This window comes from Malaclemys terrapin, chromosome 3 (genome assembly GCF_027887155.1).
Source record: "Malaclemys terrapin pileata isolate rMalTer1 chromosome 3, rMalTer1.hap1, whole genome shotgun sequence".
Taxonomy (NCBI): Eukaryota; Metazoa; Chordata; order Testudines; family Emydidae; genus Malaclemys; species Malaclemys terrapin.
In genome coordinates this window covers 192,464,869-192,485,642 of record NC_071507.1, presented here as the reverse complement: position 1 = coordinate 192,485,642, position 20,774 = coordinate 192,464,869, and the positions used below count along the sequence as shown (strand labels likewise).

Below are 20,774 nucleotides of genomic sequence, written 5' to 3'. Positions count from 1 at the left end.
TTGCCTCCAGCATTTATAATAGTGTTAAATTAAAAACACTTTTTAATATATTTATAAGGGGGTTGCACTTAGAGGCTTGCTATGTGAAAGGGGTCACCAGTACAAAAGTTTGAGAACCACTGCTGTAGTGCAGTGCTGTGGCAAAAAAGGCTAATGTGATCCTTGGATGTACAGAAAGGGGACTGTCAAGTAGAATCATAGAATATCAGGGTTGGAAGGGACCTCAGGAGGTCATCTAGTCCAACCCCCTGCTCAAAGCAGGACCTAATCCCCAACTACATCATCCCAGCCAGGGCTTTGTCAAGCCTGACCTTAAAAACCTCTAAGGAAGGAGATTCCACCACCTCTCTAGGTAACCCAAGTAGAGAAGTGATCTTTGCCTCTGAACATACCATTGATAAGAAAATAGTGTGTCCAGCCCTGGTGTCCACAATTCAAGAAGGATGTGGAAATAATAGAGAAAGTTCAAAGGAGGGCCACAATAATGACCAGAAGGCTGGAAAACAAGGCTTATCATGTGAGGCTTAAGGAGTTTAAGCCATTCAGCTCATCGATGAGAAGCCTGAGATGTGACTTGATCACTGTATGTAGATCCTTACACATAGAAAAGAGAGCTGATAGCAGGGCCAGGGTAGGGTGGCAGAGGAGGAGAGCGTCTCAACCTTGTTGACAAAGGCATAACAAGAGCCAGTGGCTGGAAGCTGAAGTTAAATAAATTCAACCTTGAAATAAAGACACAGTTTCCTAGCAGTGAGAGCGATTAAACATGTGAACAGGAAGGAGGTGGGGTCATCATCACTTGGAGGTTTTAAGAGGAGATTAGATATCATTTACTTTAACGCAGTTTCTGGAAGAAATTCAACAACCTATGTGTGTGGGGTACGGTAGGAGGGGAATTGGGCTGGATTTGTTTTCACCACCATCTAAAGCACCAGAGCTGCCCCAGCTGGAGCTGGAACACCGGTCAGGGTGGGTCAGTGCTCTGTGGTGGTACAGAGAATTCTCTTTTTAGATGCTTGGCTCGTACATCTTGCTCACATACTCAGGGTCTGACAGATTGCTAGCAGTCTGAACGAATTTCCCCCCAAGGTCAGATTGGCAGGGACCTTAGGGTCTTTCTCTGCAGCGTGGAGCATAATTCTTCTGCTGGGATCATCTGGACATAGCTCAACTAATCAATTCCCAGGCATTGCAGGGATCAAGGACATTGGCAGCACCTCAGTCTCTCCCTGTGGCACAGAACAGTTTTGTCTTCTGAGGTCTGAAATGCTTTAGCCCAGGTCTACATTAGCGGGGGGGTCGACCTAAGATACGCAACTTCAGCTATGTGAATAGCGTAGCTGAAGTCCACGTATCTTAGGTCAACTTACCTGGCCGTGAGGACGGCGGCAAGTCGACCGCTGCCGCTCCCCCGTTGACTCCGCTTCCGCCTCTTGCGAGCTGGAGTTCTGGAGTCGACAGGGAGCGCGTTCGGGGATCGATTTTATCGCGTCTACACTAGACGCGATAAATCGACCCCCGATAGATCGATCACTACCCGCCGATCTGGGGGGAGTGAAGACCTGCCCTTAGCCTATGTAAAGTCATTGGGCTTGATAGGCATGTACCTGGGTAAAATTGAATGGCCTCTGAAGTCAGACTACATGATCTAAGGCCACTTCTGGCCTTAACCTCTGTGGAACTATAAATGATGTAGTTATTTAGTTAATTATGCCAGTGGAACAGCAGCAATTTAGACAATGGCTTTAGTTTGAGAAGTTATGCTGTCATACACCTAGCGGTGAATCAGGCCCCAGTGCTTTAGGAATATGCATGGTGACCATTAAACAAGATCATGACGACGACCATTCATGGTGCTGCCCAGACCTACTATTCAGTCAGTCAGTCAGTACTCAGGCAGCTGAGTTTGCCTAGTTCTCAACCCAGTGTGTACACTGGGGCTTGGAAAGTTTCTCTTCAACTTGCATATGGAGCTGGGTAGGAAATGATTTTTGACAAAATTTCCCATTCCAGATCAGGCGAAAAAGTCAAATTTTAAAAAATGTTAGTGAGCCGACACTGAAAAAAACAGCAATCAGATTGGGACCATTTCATTTTGCTGTCAAAACAATTTGTTTTGATAACTTTAAAAAAAAAAAACGTTTTTTAAACTATAAATTAGTTACCTTCAATTTCTAAACTAAAAAAGTAGTTTAGACCCCCAAACCCAACCCTTTTTCATTTAGAAAATGTCAAAACTTTCCATCTAGGCAATTTTGAAGCTTTTTTTCTCAATTTCTCCAAAGAGGAAATTCATCAGAATTGGCCTTTCCCCACAGACCATTTTGGGTTTGACAAATTGGCATTTCCGGATGAAAAAACAATTAGTTGAAAAATTCCCCGTCAGCGCCACTTCCGTGTTATTGCGCTCATTTTCCATTGAAGGAGACTGTGAAAAAAGAAGCAGAGGGGGGAAAAAACAAACAAAAATAGGATGAAAAATGGCAGGCATTATTCTGTCCTATTGAGGTTCTTACACCGTGCCCCTCACCGTGGTATCTGAACACAACGTGTTTGGGAGCGCTCTAGAAGAGCACATCATCTTACTTTGGCACAGGCTCTTCTCTGCTGGCTATTGTGATTGGAGAGCCGCAACCGTGAACTTTCTCTTCCCCTCCTTGTAACATTTTGGAGTTTCTAGAGCGGTTGGCTGGCCCGGCATCTCCCAGTCCTTGTGCTCAGGGAATGCAAAGACTGGGAGCATGTGTATGAGCACAAAGAAGTTTGAGAACCTCTCATACACTCTCCCCTCATGTGCACACCCAGGGCCCTAAATCTAATAACATCCACTGATGTCAAACTTCCATTGACTTCAATGGGTGTTGGCTCACGTCCCTATAGTGGGCCAGGCACAAGCTACTCCTACACATTGAAGTCCTAGAAAGCCCAATGACTGGATCCTTCCTGCTTTTTGAGCCTTTTTAACTTTCTATTTATTTTCCTGTTATCGCCACGGGAGCTGCTGAAATGACACAAATGCAGCTGGCTCTGGCTAGCTTTGTAGGAAATAGCTGAAGTGGCTTGATATTTACATAACCCACTCTGGAGGGTGAAGGAGTTTCCTGCACAAAGGAGCAGCCTGTTACACCTATTAACCAGAATTAAAAATCTGAAACAATGGCCAGTGCCTTCCATGTACTCAGGTTCTGCCTGGAATAGTACAGAGTAGCTTGGATATGGTGACTACGGTCACAGCATTTCCAATGGGTTAAGCCAAGGCTATTGTATTTTTATGACCTTTTTATGCTATCAAAGCTGTTGGTTCCATCTTAGTCATAGTCATTTGTAACGTGGTTAGTTAGTGATTCACCACTGTGTTACTCTAATTTTATGCCAAGGTAACACCACTGAGAATAACCCTGGTTCTGGAACGTAAGGCATGTCTACACAGTATGGCAGTGAGGACTACAGTGGTGGGATTTCTAAAGTGCATTAACATATTGGACACTAGTTGGGCTCTGTAGACCCTGCTGGTATGCACTAAATGTTCACTAGTGCTCTTTAACGTAATATTGTTTGAAAAGGAATGACATTAAGGAGTGCTAGGGAATGTTTAGTGCACACCAGCAGGGTTTAGGTGGAGCAATTAGTGCCCAATGGGTTAGTGCGTGTTAGAAATCACATTCCTGTAGCTCACATTACTGCACCATGTTGACAAGCCCCCAGGCTCCCCTCAGTAAAAGTGCAGGAGTTCAAAAGGCAACGTTTTTGTGTGAAGACCATTATCTTGGCCATCACACCATTGATTGATCCAGGCACCTCCAGAGCTAAAAGCATGACCTGCTTCAGCTGTACCTGGGGCTATACCAATTCATGTCCTCTGTGGATTGGGGACCTCTAACACACGCTCACCAGTGGGTTACATTTGCTCTTTGTAAAGAGTTTGAGTCAGCAGAGTCCTTGAGCTCTGAATGGAGCAAGCCAATGACATTACTCTGTTGTAAGACTGGAATAACATAGTAGTGACCCCAAACTGCTCATTTCACTTCTGTGGGGCTTGATCCTCCACCGGTGTAAAGGGATATCACTCCATTCAGGCTGCCTGCTGCTAAGACTGGTGCAACTCCACCTGTGTTAGTGATATTGGGAGCTCTAGCGCAGACATCTGGCTGTAGGCACTACTTAAAGCCTGGTGGCGATTAGACTGGCTCTGAGCAGGGTTAACGATCATGGTGCTTAAAACAGTTCTGGGAGCCAGTCGTCCATCAACACTAGGGGTCCTAGCATTGCCCATCACTTTGACCGTCTCACCCCCCTCTTTGCATCCCTCCACTGGCTCCCCATCCTCCAGCACATCAAACATAAGCTGCCTGTCTTCATTCTCATGACTAGGGCTCTACCAAATTCATGGCTGCAAAAAATGGACTGTGAAATCTGGTCTCCCTCGTGAAATCTGGTGTTTTGGGGGCTTTTACCCTATATACTATGAGGTAAAGTATACAAAAGTACTAGGGCCGTCAAGCGATTAAAAAACTTAATCGTGATTAATCGCAGGTTTAATCCCACTGTTAAACAATATTCGAATACCATTTATTTAAATATTTTGGGGTTTTCTATATTTTCAAAATAGGGTCAGGGCTGGGGGCTCAGGGCTCCAGCCCCCTTGGGGCGCAGGCCTCCAGCCGCTCTCGAGGTTTAGGGCATGGGGCTCCAGCCCCCCCGCCACCGGGGAAGCTGAGGATTGGGGCTGCTCCAGCCCCTCTGCCACCTCCAGAGCTGCAGGGCTGGGGCTTCAGTCCCCTCCCACCCCCGCTGCCAATGCCTCCTGCCAGGGCCGGCTCCAGGGTTTTGGCCGCCCCAAGCAGCCAAAAAAAAAAAAAAAAAAGCTGTGATCGCGATCTGCGGCGGCAATTTGGTGGAAGGTCCTTCGCTCCAAGCAGGAGTGAGGGACCGTCCGCAGAATTGCCGCCGAACAGCTGGACCTGCCGCCCCTCTCCGGAGGGGCCGCCCCAAGCACCTGCTTGCCAAGCTGGTGCCTGGAGCCGGCCCTGCCTCCTGCCCCACCATTCATTTTTATTTCAGTTAATCTCAGGTGTTAACTGCGATTAATTGACAGCCCTAAAAAAGTACACAGCGTTTCTCAAACTCGGGGTCCCAACCCAAAAGGGGGACACAAGCCTATTGTGGGGGGGTGGTATTGGTACCCTTACTTCTGCCCTGCCTTCGGAGCTGCGCAGCCAGAAAGTGGCAGCGGCTGGCCGGGCGCTCAGCTCTGAAGAAGTAAGGGTGGTATCGTGGGGGAGGGGTCATCACTTTTTGGGGGACAGCCTGAAATATTTTCCAAGGGGATCCCAGCAAAAAAAAAAAAAAAAGTTTGAGAACCCTGATTCAGCAGACTCCCTTATCCAGAGCGACTTACAAACGTAACCCTAGTAATAACATGCTGTATATATATTGTACGTCACATCTGCGAAATTTGCTATTTATGTCATGACTAACTCATGAAAAATGTGTGATTTCTCTGCCACTTAAGTAGCAACCAACTCATGGCCTAGCCCCACCCTAGTTATCATCTCTTATTCACTACTGAGCGGTCGGCTCCCGCCTCCAATCGGCCCATGATGCCGGCCTCCCCTATCCACTTGTAGAATTTTCAGCCAAACTCCATTGTGCTTTCTCCCAGGCTGCCCTTCACGAGCCGTGTAAACATTGCAGAGCTGGTGCAGTCTCCTCCTCCAAAACCCTCTTTAAAATTCTCCTTTGCTGGGAGTCCTCTAAAAACTTGACACCAGTCAGGCTGCTGCTGTGTTGAGACACAGCCTCTCTCGCTGACCAAGAGTGTCCAATTGTTTCCTTGTCCCCCATGGGTCACCATCTGTTGTATCTTGTCTTATACTTAGATTGTAATGTCCTTGGATCAGGGACTGTCTTCTTCTTCAGTGTTAGTACAGCACATAGTACAATGGGACTGGGGCTCCTACATGCTACGGTAATAATGATCATTAAGGCTACGTTTTAGTTATGGGTATTTTTAGTAAAAGTCACGGACAGGTCATGGGCAGTAAACAAAAATTCATGGCCCGTGACCTATCCGTGACTTGTACTATATACCACTGACTAAATCTCGGGGACGGGGATGGCCCAGGGGTGCTGCGGATGCTCGGGAGGAGCAACCCAGGGGTGCTGCAGGTGCTGAGGGGGCAGCCCAGGATCCCTGCTGGTGCTGTGGGGGTGGGCGGTGGCATGCAGCCTGGGACCCCTGCTGGTGCTGGGGGGGGAGAGCGTTGGCGGGGCTGGCAGGCTCCCTACCTGTCTCCGCGCCTCCCCGGAAGGGGTGACATCCTCCTCCCTCAGCTGCTAGGCAGAGGCATGGCCAGGCAGCTGTGCACGCTGCCTCCGCCAAGAGCGCCAGCTCCGCAGCTCCCATTGGCCACGGTTCCCAGGCAGAGCTGTCTGGCCATGCCTCTGCCTAGGAGCTGAGGGAAAGGGGATGTTGCCATTTCTGGGGAGCCCCCTGAGGTAAGCACCACCCAGAGCCCACCTCACCCTGTCCTGTGCCCCAATCCCCTGCACCCTCCCACACCCAAACTCCTGCTGCTGCTCCTGGGTGAGTGGGGACGGGGGCAGCGCGGTGGCCCAAGACTGGCACAGTAGCGGCTGGTGCGACTATCTCAGGGGCTGCCTGAGCTGCTCAGGCAACCACCGGACCAGGTGCACCGGCCACTGCAGAAGTCACGGAGGTCATACAAAGTCACAGAATCCGTGATTTCCGTGACAAACTCGCAGCCTTATTGATAATTAATAATAGCTAACACAGGTGGAGCTCAGCCAGTGTCACCAAGAGTGGGACATTGTTGATACATTTCCCGAATAATGATTCTTTCCTCTATTACAGAGGCAAAGGCTCCACAGTGAGATCAGGACCGTGGCGTGTTAGGTACTGTAAAAACACACAGTAAGAGACAGTCCCTTCCCCAAAGAGCTAAGACAGGGACGGACGAGAAAGAAAGCATTATTGGCCCCATTTCACAGATGGGGAACTGAGACACACAGGGATTTGTGACTTGCCCAAGGTCACCCAGGAAGGCTGTGGTAGAGCCAGGAATGAATCCAAGTCTCTGGCATCATAGTCCAATGGCTTAACCACAGGACCCTCCTTTGCCTCGGAAGGACATGTACGCCAATTTCAGAAGCAAGGGAGAGCTGAATGAAGAGCCTGTAATAAAGCACGTAGACAAGCTTTGTGAAAGATTATTATTGTATTTAGTACCATAAGAATGAGTTAAAGCAGGAACGTCAATGAAGCCTTTCCTTTCTATTTTAACAATGGGAGGAAGCTCTGCTTTAACCTCAGAATTTCCTAGGATACTAAATTGGACACTAGAATTCCACTCTATAAACTTCTCTGGCAGGTGTTTTAAGATAAGTGCTTTGCAGTAATATTTAAATGGGGATCAGTGGAGCTCAGACATTGCTGGGCTACAGCAAACCCAACGTGCCACAAGATCTTCTCTGGTCTTGAAGCTCTGGATATGTTCGAGTGGTTAAGCAGGAGAATTGTCCCTCCCTGAACAGAGAAATTTTAGCACCAGGGGCAGATTGGGAAGTAAGATCTGTTCCTGGCACTTGCCTTGCACCCCTACCGCCTTCCATAAGCCACTTATAAGCTGATTGACAGGTCTGGCAACAACGTCTGCAACTAGAAAAATTAAGCAAAACCATCCAGCTAACCAGAGGTTCTGTGGAGAAAGTACTTATACAACCCTCCCCAGCAAAGGAACAGAGCACCTCCCAAACAGGAATTCATTCATCTTCCCACCACCAGCTATGTGTGGCAGGGAGGAAACTTTAGTGTGGTTTCACAGAGAGAGAGCTGAGCCAAAGAAAGGGGAAGTGACGTGCCCAAGGGCACCCAGGAGTTCTGTGGCAGAGGCAAAAATGGAACTTGGCTCTCCTGAGTCACAGCTCAGGGCTTTCATCACAAGCCAATCCACTGTCTGGTCTGGTGCAGCTGCACTAGTGACAGAAGAGAGGACAGGAGGTCCTCCCCATCTGCATCCACCATGTTGTACGTTGCCAATTGGGGTGCAGCACGCAGGGATGTGGAGCTAGTTGGTGCTTCTGGCAGTGGTTACCAGCTCAGAGGGGTGTACTAGCTCAGGGGCCCTTGTTCTTTCCTGCACATCAGCTGGCAGCTGCAAGGATGCAGTGGTGGGGACTGCACTTTTTGAAAGGTATAGCAGGACCTGCTTCCCCTCCACTTCCCCAGGGCCCCGGAGAGTGCATCCCTCTAGTGCCGTGATTGGGACATGATTTAGCACAAAGGTGTTCGCAAAAAGAGCAGGCATCTTCCTGAGGTTCTTCCCCCCACCCGACAGTTCCAGTTACTGCCTGGTGGGACATGAAAGCTCAGAGCTGTTGTGTCAGAGCTGGCATTAGTCGCCTCTGCGGGGAGCTAGGTTAGCAGAAGGGAAGACACAGGGTCTTGTGGTGAAGTCCTAGGTGGGGTCTCAGGGCACTTATCTTCAATTCTCAGCTTCACCACAGCCTCCCTGCGGGACCATGGCCAGGCAACCTACTCTCTCGGTGTCCCTCACTTCCCCATCCGTAATGGGAGCACTGGTACATCCCCACCTCACAGGGTGTGCCGGGAGGATAATCCCTCAACGTTTGGACTCTCACATGCTGTGATGCTGCAGGGGCCATATAAGCACCTGACTGACAGGAACTCAATGCGCTACAGCTTCCGTGCCACAGAACTGAACTGGAGAATGCTGGGAACTGCCAGCTCCAGGTCACGTTTGAGCTCCACCTAACAGGAACATTCATTAATATGCTAAAGTGAAACAGAGAAGCAACAAGCTGAGCCTGGGAGTGGAAGAAACCACTTCTCCTTATTCAACAGCAGGCCAGCACGACTCTGGGATCTATCCCTCCGGCTGGTAAGATGGTGGCTGTGATGGGCCAGGGAAAGGCTTCGAGGAGGAATTTGTTACAGACGTTGGCAGGCCAGCTGTAGCTCAAACAGAAGTGATGGGCTTGATGCAGAGATAACCGGGTAAGGTTCTATTGCCTGTGCTGTACAGAAGGTCACTCTAGATGATCATAATGTAGGGTGACCAGATGTCCTGACTTTATAGGGACAGTCCCGATATTTGGGGCTTTGTCTTACATAGGCACCTATTACCTGCCACCCCCGTCCTGATTTTTCACACTTGCTGTCTGGTCACCCTATCATAATGGGCCCTTATGGTCTTAAATCTAAATGCTGAGGTCTCCTAAGGCCAAGGAACTACCTTCGATCATTTTAATTTTGCATTGCAAAGAGAAATATGGTTCTAGATACTGGTGTGGCTTTGATTGAAATGATTCACATCCATGTTCCCTCACTACAATCCCCCTTAGTCACAGCATGCCAGAGATGTCAGCCACAGGCCGCAATGCTGGGGCCGCTTTTCTCGCTCTAGGTGAATGGGTTAAAGAGTGCAGAGACTCTAATAAAGCTTCAGGCTTTTAACAATCAGAGGAAGCTCTGCCTTGTTTGAGGAATTTCCCACGCCTCTAGTTCAGACATTAGAAAACTGCTGGTTTCAGCTAGGAGGAGGGATGTTTAAATAACAAGATAAAACAATAAGCAAATGAAAGGGGACCAGAGTAAACATATTTAGTTACAGCTCAGCCATTTCAAGAAGGGGTTTTTATTTGTTATCAAAATCAAAGGAGCCAAGCTCAGGGGATAAGATCTGGGGAAGTTTGATAACAACAAGTGCCAGATTCACAGTAAGTTGTACTCCTAGGACCAGGTCCTCTGCTAAATCAGCTTTGCTCCATCCACTTCAATGGAGCTTCATTGATTTGCACCAGCCGATGATCTGGCCCTAATTTCTTCATGTCACTTTTCATTCAAGGGCTTGGTACAAAACATTGCAAGATAATGAAAGTGAACAAAATGTTGAAAAAGTTTCTTGGTAAGCAGGAAATCCGTGGATTGAAAAAGGAACCTTCTAGGGTATAATAGCAACAGGTAACTAGTGAGAAAAAGAAACTCTAGCCTTCCACAAATTAATACTGATCTCCTTTATAGTTCTGACCCATTGCTTTCCCATAGTTACAGACTTGTTTCACCGGATTAAACGATGATAAAAACAGAATTCATAATAATATTTTGCAGTTATATAGCACCTTTCTTCCCAAAATTGAAACGCTCTTTACAAACACACCTGAACATTATTCTCTCACTGGTGGGGAAACTGAGGCACAGAGGTGATGCGACATGCCCAGGGTCACATAACAGCCCAGTAGCAGAGCCAGGAATAAAATCCATGTCTTTTGACTCCCAGTCCCCTGGGCTAATCACTAGATAATGCTGCCACATAAATGTAATCGCGCTTGGAGGGTTTAGTCTTTGCTGAATCAATGCTTACATGAGACTACAGTGTTGGAGTCAGGATCATCAGATCCTTGCACAAGGTGCATGTCAAAGGAAGGTGATCTACCCTGAAAGCATCTGTGCTTTCCCACTGACTCACAACTTGACACTGATGACAAGCCAACACACAGGTAACGGCTGCTTTGCCAGGATACAAATTAACGGCAGATAAATGAGTTACTAAAAACCCAGAGAGGGTAGAAAAAGTGATGGAAAATAAAGATAACTGTGAAACCCAAAGGAAATCTCATGCTAAAGTCTCCTGTGCTGCATTTCGTATCCAAGGTCCTTCTCCTTTAAAACCCTGCTTGGTCTAATGTGAAAGTGACAGAGTCAGACTGAAGGAGATCATGTTTAAAATAAATGATTATGGCATAATCTGAATGGAATATGTCACATTTATCTACACTGCAAACCCCAGCCAGAGGAGAGATTTAGCAGGGGGAACATTATTTTGTCATCACCAGGCTGAACAATCAAGTTCTTTTTATAGTTCTTGCAGTTTCTCAGAGGTTGATAAGTAACTGTAGGCAACATGTTTAATTTTGTTTCCTACATAAAACCAGTGCCTCCTTAATACAGCACCTCCTAGCACCTCCATCTCTGATGCACTGAATTTTATCTAGCTTAGACATAGTCGCAGTTAAAACCTACCCAAAAGGATGTAGCAGAAGGTTACATAGTGTAGTTCCCACTTCCACAAGCTGAAAATATCATGCTGGAAGCTGTCATCTTATCACCTTAAAATGAAACATTTCTTATGGCAGTTACGCTAATGTAAATCTGCACAGGGTCCATGGACTCTGACTGAGTTATTCTAGGTTTGCACCATGAGCTTAGAGTCAGGCCCTGAAAACTTTCCTGACCAAATGATTTCACAGCATGAGGGGGAATGGCTGTTGTTACAGTCAACATGCGTAGTCCTTACCTGAAGGAAAGCAAGTACCAGGCTCCTCTGAGCGGTCTTTCTCCTGCAATGGGTAGGGCGCTTCCTGGCCAAGTGTGAGCTTCAGTCTCAATCTCTGTCCTTTGTTTTCCCATGGAATCCTCTATAGCTCAGTGACATCAGGAAGACACACCTGGTTTTCACCCTTTGGGAAAAATAGTAGAACAGCCCGAGAGCAATTTTCAGAGACACACACAGAGCGAGAAAGCGACTTTGGATTTAAGTGAACAAACCAAACTAACATCCAACAAAGATCCCAACTTCCCCTTTCTGTGGCTAATGAGGATCTATCCCATCATTCACATTTCAGGGTGGAACTCCAGTAAATACCACACGGGACTGACTGGCTCTTTGCCATATAGGCAGGGCCGATTTTCCCCACTGTCTCAGTTCTCACGGTGTTTAGGGAGCAGAAGTGTGTTGCCTTCTCCTGCTGCTGGTCTGAAATACTAAGTTGGCATTTAGCCAGGAGAGAGGGAGGAAGCCCAGGGAAATGTAAAAGTGAAAACCTTTTCCATGGGATTTCCTGTGCTTGAGGAAAAGTGAGGCTGGGTCGGGGGGGGAGGGGAGGAGTGGGGCGGAGTTCCCCATGGAAGTGATGGAGAGTTTAATTTCAACACAAGGCAAACACTATTTCACCTGTGGCTTCATTTTTTGATAGTTTTTGGTGCTGAAATAGAAAAGGCAACTGGCTTAGGAGACAAAGTCCCGTTGTCAGATGTGACCTGGATTCTTTTTTTTTGGGGGGGGGGGAGGGGGCTCGATCCCCAAAGGAGACCTAGACTCAGTGTTGCAACACCAAATGTTCGAGCACCCTGCTGCCTCGTGGAATGCCCAGCTCCCAGGGTGGGCACCCCCTAGACCCCCTAGAATGCCAGGGCAGAGATAGACACCTGTGAGCAGGAGAGGGCGAGTCGCGTAATTCCCGCCCTCTACTGAGATAGGGGCCCAGCTATCAGTCAGGGGCAGATGCCTCCCTCCACCCAGGTTTCACAGCTGGTAACCCCAGCCTGGAGGCAAGCGCCTAAGTCAGGTCAGCTCTTTAGTCACTAGTGGTGACCTGCTTATATCCAAAATCCCAGTGGTTGAACACTCACCCACGATGCGGGAGACCTGGGCTCAAATCCCTACTCTATCTGATATGCAGTAGGGACTTGAACCAAGCTCTCCTGCTTCCTAAGTGAGTGCCCTAACCACCAGGCTATAAACTATTCTGGACTGGGGAGATGAGAGAAGCTCTCAAACTTTCCTGTTGAAGCTGTTCTACTCTCTTAACAGATCAAGAGGAACCGATCACAGAACTACAAAATAATGGTAGCTTAGGTACAAGTGATCATAACTTGATCACATTTATAATTTGCAAACAGAATAAAGTCCAGACCAGCTCTATAGATACACATGGTGCTTTAATAGGGCCAATTGCACAAAGCTGAAAACAATTATAAGCCAAATCAGCTGGGAGGAAGAATATAATCAGAAAAATGTGAATGATAATTGGGAATCATTTAAGAACACTTTACTAGATTCTCCAAAAGCCACATTCAAGGAAGAAGGCTGTACTGGCTTAAAAATAAATGACCTGGTTTAGAGGGGAAGTGAAAGCATAAGAACATAAGAATGGCCCTACTGGGTCAGACCAAAGGTCCATCTCGCCCAGTATCCTGTCTTCTGACAGTGGCCAGTGCCAGGTGCCCCAGAGGGAATGAATAGAACAGGTAATCATCAAGTGATCCATCCCCTGTCACTCATTTCCAGCTTCTGGCAAACAGAGGCTAAGGACACCATTCCTGCCCAGCCTGGCTAATAGCCATTGATGGACCTATCCTCCATTAATTTATCTACTTCTTTTTTGAACTCTGTTATTGGCTTGGCCTTCACAACATCCTCTGGCAAGGAGTTCCACAGGTTGACTGTGCGTTGTGTGAAGAAATACTTCCTTTTATTTGTTTTAAGCCTTCTGCCTATTAATTTCATTTGGTGACACCTAGTTCTTGTGTTTTGAGAAGTAGTAAATAACATTTTATCTACTTTCTCTACATGAGTCATGATTTTATAGACCTCAATCATATCTCCCCTTAGCCATATCTTTTCCAACCTGAAAAGTCCCAGCCTTATTAATCTCCCTTCATACGGAAGGCATTCAATACCCCTAATCATTTTTGCTGCCCTTTTCTGAACCTTTTCCAATTCCAATATATCTTTTTTGAAATGGGGCGACCACATCTGCATGCAGTATTCAAAATGTGGGCATACCATGGATTTATATAGACGCAACATGATATTTTCTATCCTATTATCTATCCCTTTCTTCCCAGCATTCTGTTCGCTTTTTTGACTGCCGCTGCACATTGAGTGGATGTTTTCAGAGAACTATCCACAATGACTCCAAGATCTCATCCTTGAGTGGTAACTGCTAATTTAGACCCCATCATTTTATATGTATAGTTGGGATTATGCTTTCCAATGTGCATTACTTTGCATTTATCAACATTACATTTCACCCAGTTTTGAGAGATCCTTTTGTAGCTCTTCGCAGTCTGCCTGGGTCTTAATGATCTTTAGTAATTTTGTATCTGCAAATTTTGCCACCACACTGTTTACCCCTTTTTCCAGATCATTTGTGAATATGTTGAATAGGACTGGTCCCAGAACAGACCCCTGGGGGATACCACTATTTACCTCTCTCCATTCTGAAAACTGACCATTTATACCTACCCTTTGTTTCCTATCTTTTAACCAGTTACAAATCCATGAGAGCACCTTCCCTCTTATCCCATGGCAGCTAACTTTGCATAAGAGCCTTTGGTGAGGGACCTTGTCAAAGGCTTTCTGAAAATCTAAGTACACTATGTCCACTGGATCCCCTTGGTCCACATGCCTGTTGACCCCACTCAAAGAATTCTAGTAAATTGGTGAGGCATGATTTTCCTTTACTAAAACCATGTTGACTCTTCCTCAACAAATTATGTTCATATATATATGTTTGACAATATTGTTCTTTATTATACTTTCAACCAGTTTGCCTGGTACTGAAGTCAGGCTTATAGGCCTGTAATTACCAGGATCACCTCTGGAGCCCTTTTTAAAAATTGGCGTCACATTAGCTATCCTTCAGTCATCTGGTACAGAATCTGATTTAAATGATAGGTTACAGACTACAGTTAGTAGTTCTGCAATTTCACATTTGAGTTCCTTCAGAACTCTTGGGTGAATACCATCTGGTCCTGGTAACTTATTGCTGGTTAATTTATCAATTTGTTCCAAAACCTCCTCTAATGATACCTCAATCTGGGACAGTTCCTCAGATCTGTCACCTAAAAAGAATGGCTCTGGTTTGGGAATCTCCCTCACATCCTCAGCCGTGAAGACCAATGCAAAGAATTCATTTAGTTTCTCCGCAATGGCCTTATCATCCTTGAGTGCTCCTCAATCACCCAGTGGCCCCACTGGTTGTTTAGCAGGCTTCCTGCTTCTGATGTACTTAAAAAAAAAATTGCTATTACTTTTTGAGTCTTTGGCTAACTGTTCCTCAAATTCCTTTTTGGCCTTCCTAATTGTATTTTTACCCATCACTTGCCAGTGTTTATGCTCCTTTCTATTGTCCTCACTAGGATTTAACTTCCACTTTTTAAAGGATGCCTTTTTGCCTCTCACTGCTTCTTTTACTTTGTTGTTTAGCTATGGTGGCTCTTTTTTGGTTCTCTTGCTATGTTTTTTTAATTTGGGGTATACATTTAAGTTGAGCCTCTATTATGGTGTCTGTAAAAATGTCCATGCAACTTGCAGAGATTTCACTTTTGGCACTGTACCCTTTAATTTCTGTTTAACTAACCTCCTCATTTTTGTATTGTTCCCCTTTCCGAAATTAAATGCTACAGTGTTGGGCTGCAGTGGTGTTTTTTCTGCTACAGGGATATTAAATTTAATTATATTATGGTCACTATTACCAAGGCAGCTCTAAAAAAATAAAAACATAATATATAACAAATGGAAGAAAGGGGAAATTGATAGTGATAAATATAAATTAGCAGCTCAGCATTGTAGAAATGTGATAAGTGAAGCAAAGGGCCACGATTTATGGCCAGAAGAGTCAAGGACAATAAGGAGGTTTTTTGAATGAGCTCTCCCCTGACATTTAGTGATGAGCGGGGGATTGGGAGGGGGAAGGAGAAAGACTTACATGAACACACCTGCTCTGCTTGAGGTATCCAGCAAACACAGCTGTGTTGCCAAAGTGATCCATTTTGGCTGGTATTGGGTTACAAATCACTTTAGTTCTCAACACCAGGAGGAAAAGAGGCAACAGGCCAATTTTCAGCAATTTTAGAGCCTGAGCCTGTGGAGATTGAGTGGCCGGAAGCACAGCAGCCGACGGTGAGGGCCACCACACCATGGCAAGCCTCTTGGCTGGAGGAGTTGGCAAGGACAGCTTCCTTCAATGACTTTGATCTCCTTGTAGACAGACCCACTAAGAACCTATATGCAGAAACTGTATCTGGGAGGAAGGGAACTCAGGAGAACACACTGACTGCTCACAGAACTTCTGCATCGAGCCATAACAAAAACAGCATCAGAGAAGCCAGGCGAAGGAACATCAGTCATTGCTACGATCCAGCAGCAGCATCCAGGATCCAGAAACTCTACTGGTCAAACCACCCTAAGGCTATGAGAGAGATCCTTGACGGGCCCTCATCTTACTGTGCAATCCCATCTGAGAGACTATTCTCGTCCTTTAAGGGTGTGTTTGACCGTGTAGCTCAGCACAACGAGCAGTGTCCAGGGTGCCTTCATCCTCTACCCCAGGTTGACTACGCAGGGGACGTGGAACAAGACTTTACATCACAGGAAGTAATGACCAGACTTACAAAGACAAAAAACACAGCCCCAAGAAAAGATGGCATTCGCTATAACTTCCTGAAAAAACAAGACCCGGGTTGCCTGGTGTTAATTTCAACAAATGCAAACAGTTCCACCATACTCCCAGCTCCTGGAAGAAGTCTATGATGGTGCTTGTTTACAAGAAGGGGGAGGGAGATGACCCCAGCAACTGGAAACCCATCTCTCTCTGTTCCACAATGTACAAACTGTATGCTAGCTGCCCTGTGGCTAGGATCACAGACTGGTTGGTGAACAGAGGAGCCGTCAGCTCCATCCAGAAGGGCTTCATGTCATGTGAAGGATTCTATGAACCTTTTCATGATGTACCCGAATATTTGGATGCTAATCTCTAAATTGTATCATTAAATTTTTAATCTTATTTGGGTTATTGCTGATTACGTACTATATATATTGTATTTTAAACCAACCCTTGTACTTTTGGATAATTTAAGCACTATACCCAGGTGTACAGACACTTTTCCCCAGTTGTGATAAAGCTTCAGTACTGCCGAAGACACCCGAAGTGAGTGAAGGTCCCGCTGCTGAAGTGCTGCCGAAGACCCGGAGCGCTGCCCCATCACTAAAAGCGCCGCAGCGGGTGGTGCCTTCTTTTATTTTATTTTTTTTGCTCCCGGGTGAGTAAAATTAAAAAGGCGCCACTTGTGCTCGGTGGGGGAGAGGCCGCTACCCTGCTTCCTCCCTAGCTACGCTACTGCTCTCTCCTTAACCTGTGTATTATATAATTTCAACATTAGCTTTAATAAAATTTTTAAATGTAAATGTGGGGGTAACATAGGCACTGACTCTATGGGTGCTCCAGGGTTGGAACACCCATGGGAAAAAATTAACGGGTGCTTAGCACCCACCGTCAAGCTCCCCTCCTTCCCCCCCCAGCTCCTCCCACCCGCCGGCAGCCCCGCCGATCAACTCCACCCCCTCCTTCCCAGCACCTCCCATACACCATGGATCAGTTGCTCTGCAGCGTGCAGGAGGCGCTGGAAGGAAGGGGGAGGAGCATAGGGTGACCATATGTGCTGCTTTGGGCATGACAGTCCCTTTTTTAAGCCCTATCCTGGCCATCCGGACTGTTTTGGCAGTCGGCAAGAGCAAACGGGACAAATCCCCACTTTTGCCAAAAAAGTGGTGTGTGGTGTGGAGGAATGTGCAGGCAGGCGAGTGGTGATGCCAGCCCCGTGCGGGGGAGGTGGCAGGGCTCACGTGGGGGGCAGGCAGGGCTCAGGCAAGTGGCTCAGACCAGCCCTTCAAGGGGCCTGTATGAAGGGCTCAAGCCAGCCCCACACGGTGTCCCATTATCCTTTGGGAAATATGGTCACCCTAGAGGAACGGGGATGGGGTGCACTTGGGGGAGGAGGTGGAGTGGGGGAGGGAAGAAGTGGGGCAGAAATGAGGGTTTGGGGGGAGGGGTGGAGTGGGGAGAGGTCCTGGGGCTGAGCGGGTGTTGAGCACCCCCGGGGCAAGTTGGAAGCCAGTGCCTGTGTGGGGTAATGAAATGTTGTTACCCTTATTGTCTGAGTAAAGGGCAGCAGGACTGTACTTAGTCACCCTCAACTGAACTAAACTTGGTAAGCAGAGGATTTGGATGCCAGATCCCAGTGGAGGAGAGAGGGGGTGGGGGAGAGCTGGCTGTATTTTAAAGAATCCTTATTGAGGTTGCAGGAACAAACCATCCCGATGTGTAGAAAGAATAGTAAATATGGCAGGCGACCAGCCTGGCTTAACAGTGAAATCCTGGCTGATCTTAAACACAAAAAAGCAGCTTAGAAGAAGTGGAAGCTTGGACAAATGACCAGGAAGGAGTATAAAAATATTGCTCAGGCATGCAGCAGTGAAATCAGGAAGGCCAAATCACAATTGGAGTTGCAGCTAGCAAGGGATGTTAAGAGTAACAAGAAGGGTTTCTACAGGTATGTTAGCAACAAGAAGAAGGTTAGGGAAAGTGTGGGCCCCTTACTGAATGGGGGAGTCAACCTAGTGACAGAGGATGTGGAAAAAGCTAATGTACTCAATGATTTTTTTGCCTCTGTCTTCACGAACAAGGTCAGCTCCCGGACTGCTGCACTGGGCAGTACAGCATGGGGAGGAGGTAACCAGCCCTCTGTGGAGAAAGAAGTGGTTCAGGACTATTTAGAAAAGCTGGACGAGCACAAGTCCATGGGGCTGGATGCGCTGCATCTGAGAGTGTTAAAGGAGTTGGCAGATGTGATTGCAGAGCCATTGGCCATTATTTTTGAAAACTCATGGTGATCGGGGGAGGTCCCAGATGACTGGAAAAAGGCTAATGTAGTGCCCATCTTTAAAAAAGGGAAGAATGAGTAGCCGGGGAATTACAGGCCAGTCAGCCTCACCTCAGTCCCTGGAAACATAATGCAGCAGGTCCTCAAGGAATCAATTTTGAAGTACTTCGAGGAAAGGAAAGTGATCAGGAACAGTCAGCATGGATTGACCAAGGGCAAGTCATGCCTGACTAACCTAATTGCCTTCTATGATGAGATAACTGGCTCTGTGGATGGGGGAAAGCAGTGGATGTGTTATTCCTTGACTTTAGCAAAGCTTTTGATACGGTCTCCCAGAGTATTCTTGCCAACAAAATCACCACCGATAAAGTTTGCAGATGACACAAAAAGTGTGGGGTGCTGATACATAATGAAGAGGAAATATCACAGTTTCAAAGTGATCTGTATTGCTTGCTAAACTTGACACAAGCAAACAATATACAGTTTAGTATGGCTAAATGTATACATCTAGGAATAAAGAATGTAGTTCATACATACAGGACGGGGAACTCTATCTTGGGACGCAGTGACTCTGAAAAAGATTTGGGAGACATGGTGGACAATCAGCTGAACATGAGCTCCCAGTTTGATGCTGTGGCCAAAAGAGCTAATGCGATCCTTGGATGCATAACAGGAAATCTCAAGTAGGGAGGTTATTTTACCTTTATATTTGGCACTGGTGTGACCATTGCTGGAATACTATGTCCATCTCAAAATTAAAGAAAGACACTGATAAATTGCAGCGGGTTCAGAGAAGAGCCATGAGAATGATTAGAAAACATGCCTTATAGTTACAGACTCAAGGAGCTAAATCTATTTAGCTTAACAGAGAGAAGGTTAGGGGGTGACTTGGTTACAGTTGATAAGTATCTACATGGGGAACAAATATTTAATAATGGGCTCTTCAATCTAGAAGAGAAAGGTCTAACACCATGCAGTGCCTGGAAGGTGAAGCTAAATAAATTCAGACAGGAAATAAGGTGTAAATTTTTAACAGTGAGGATAATTAACCATTGGAACAATTTACCAAGGGTTGTGGTGGATTCTCCATCACTCACAACTTTTAGATCAAGATTGGATGTTTTGAAGATCTGCTCTGGGAATTATTCTGGGGCAGTTCTGTGGCCTGTGTTATACAGGAGATCAGACTAGATGATCACAATGGTCCCTTCTGGCCTTGAAATCTATGAATTGTGTATGAAATACTCAAATATTCATTGGGGCAGAGAGAGTATTAGAGTGATTCTATAGGCTTGTGGTTAAGGCAGTCATCTGGGCAATCCCACATCTAGTCCCTGCTCTAATGAATACAAGGTAGGAGGAGGAGGAGCACCTGGTTTGGGAATTGTGCTGGGGCTAAGGTGAGTTACATGCCAACTAGTTCAGTGTTATCAGGACCTAGGTACCTTTGTGCATGCCCACAGGCAGAAATTTAGGGGACTTTACCGGTGGAAACATGGGCACCTACAGGATTACGCAGCAGTTGAGGGCCTTTTTGAGGATCTAAATTTTGGACTGAGGCAACTGAAGTGGCAATATAGGACCTAAATCCCTTTTTTGGATCTAGCCATTAGGATTCTAAATCCATTGGCTTTCAGTGATTTAAGAACTTTTGAAAATGTTGCCCCTGGCAAAGGATGCCAAAACACTTTGCAAATATTTACTGGAGTACCTTCATCACTAAAATGCAGCCACATCTGGGCTGCAACACAGCTGTTAAACAGCACCCAGCAACACTCCAAGTTTCAAAAATGAAGTTTAATGCTAGGGCTAAGCAGCTGGACACCGCAGGAACTGCAAAGGTCCAAATATCTTGCTATTTGGCTAAACCTGAATAATCCCAGATATCTCAGTATCTGTGCTAAGGCGCTTCATGTTGGTTTTGTGTGTGGGAGCCAAAAAGGTAAACACAAGAGCTAGTCTTCTTCCAACATTTCTGCTATCCAAGAGCTGCAGTGCTGGGAGGATGCCACATCCTTGCTGCCCACCATTTGAGGAGGATGGGCACTTCTTTGAGCTGCCTGGGGAAAGGGCCCTGCCCTGCCTTCCTCCCCTGAAAACTTTTCTAATGATTAACTAACTTAATATGCAATTTCCTGCCTTCTAGAAGATCATGCTCCATATATTGTATCAACAACTTTTTAGGGGAACTCTGTCAATAGCTACCTACATAGCAGCGGTGCTGTGTGATGCTGTGGGACAGCTTCTCTCCTCCCACCTTCCCCCCAAAATACAGCTCTGGCGGCAT

At 46.5% G+C, this 20,774-nt stretch overlaps 1 protein-coding gene across 2 annotated transcripts in view; it reads right to left on the bottom strand.

Moving 5' to 3' along the window:
- The window catches only part of ADGRF5 (adhesion G protein-coupled receptor F5), a 92,307-nt gene that overhangs the window by 56,281 nt on the left and 15,252 nt on the right, over nt 1–20,774 (bottom strand). The window contains exon 3 of one of the 2 annotated variants that reach the window (XM_054023566.1): nt 11,337–11,499. In XM_054023566.1, the coding sequence (XP_053879541.1) occupies nt 11,337–11,449 (113 nt within the window). In that variant the 5' untranslated portion in view covers nt 11,450–11,499. Of the gene's footprint in view, nt 1–11,336; nt 11,608–20,774 lie in introns of those variants that run through there. The other variant, XM_054023567.1, reaches the window with a different exon arrangement.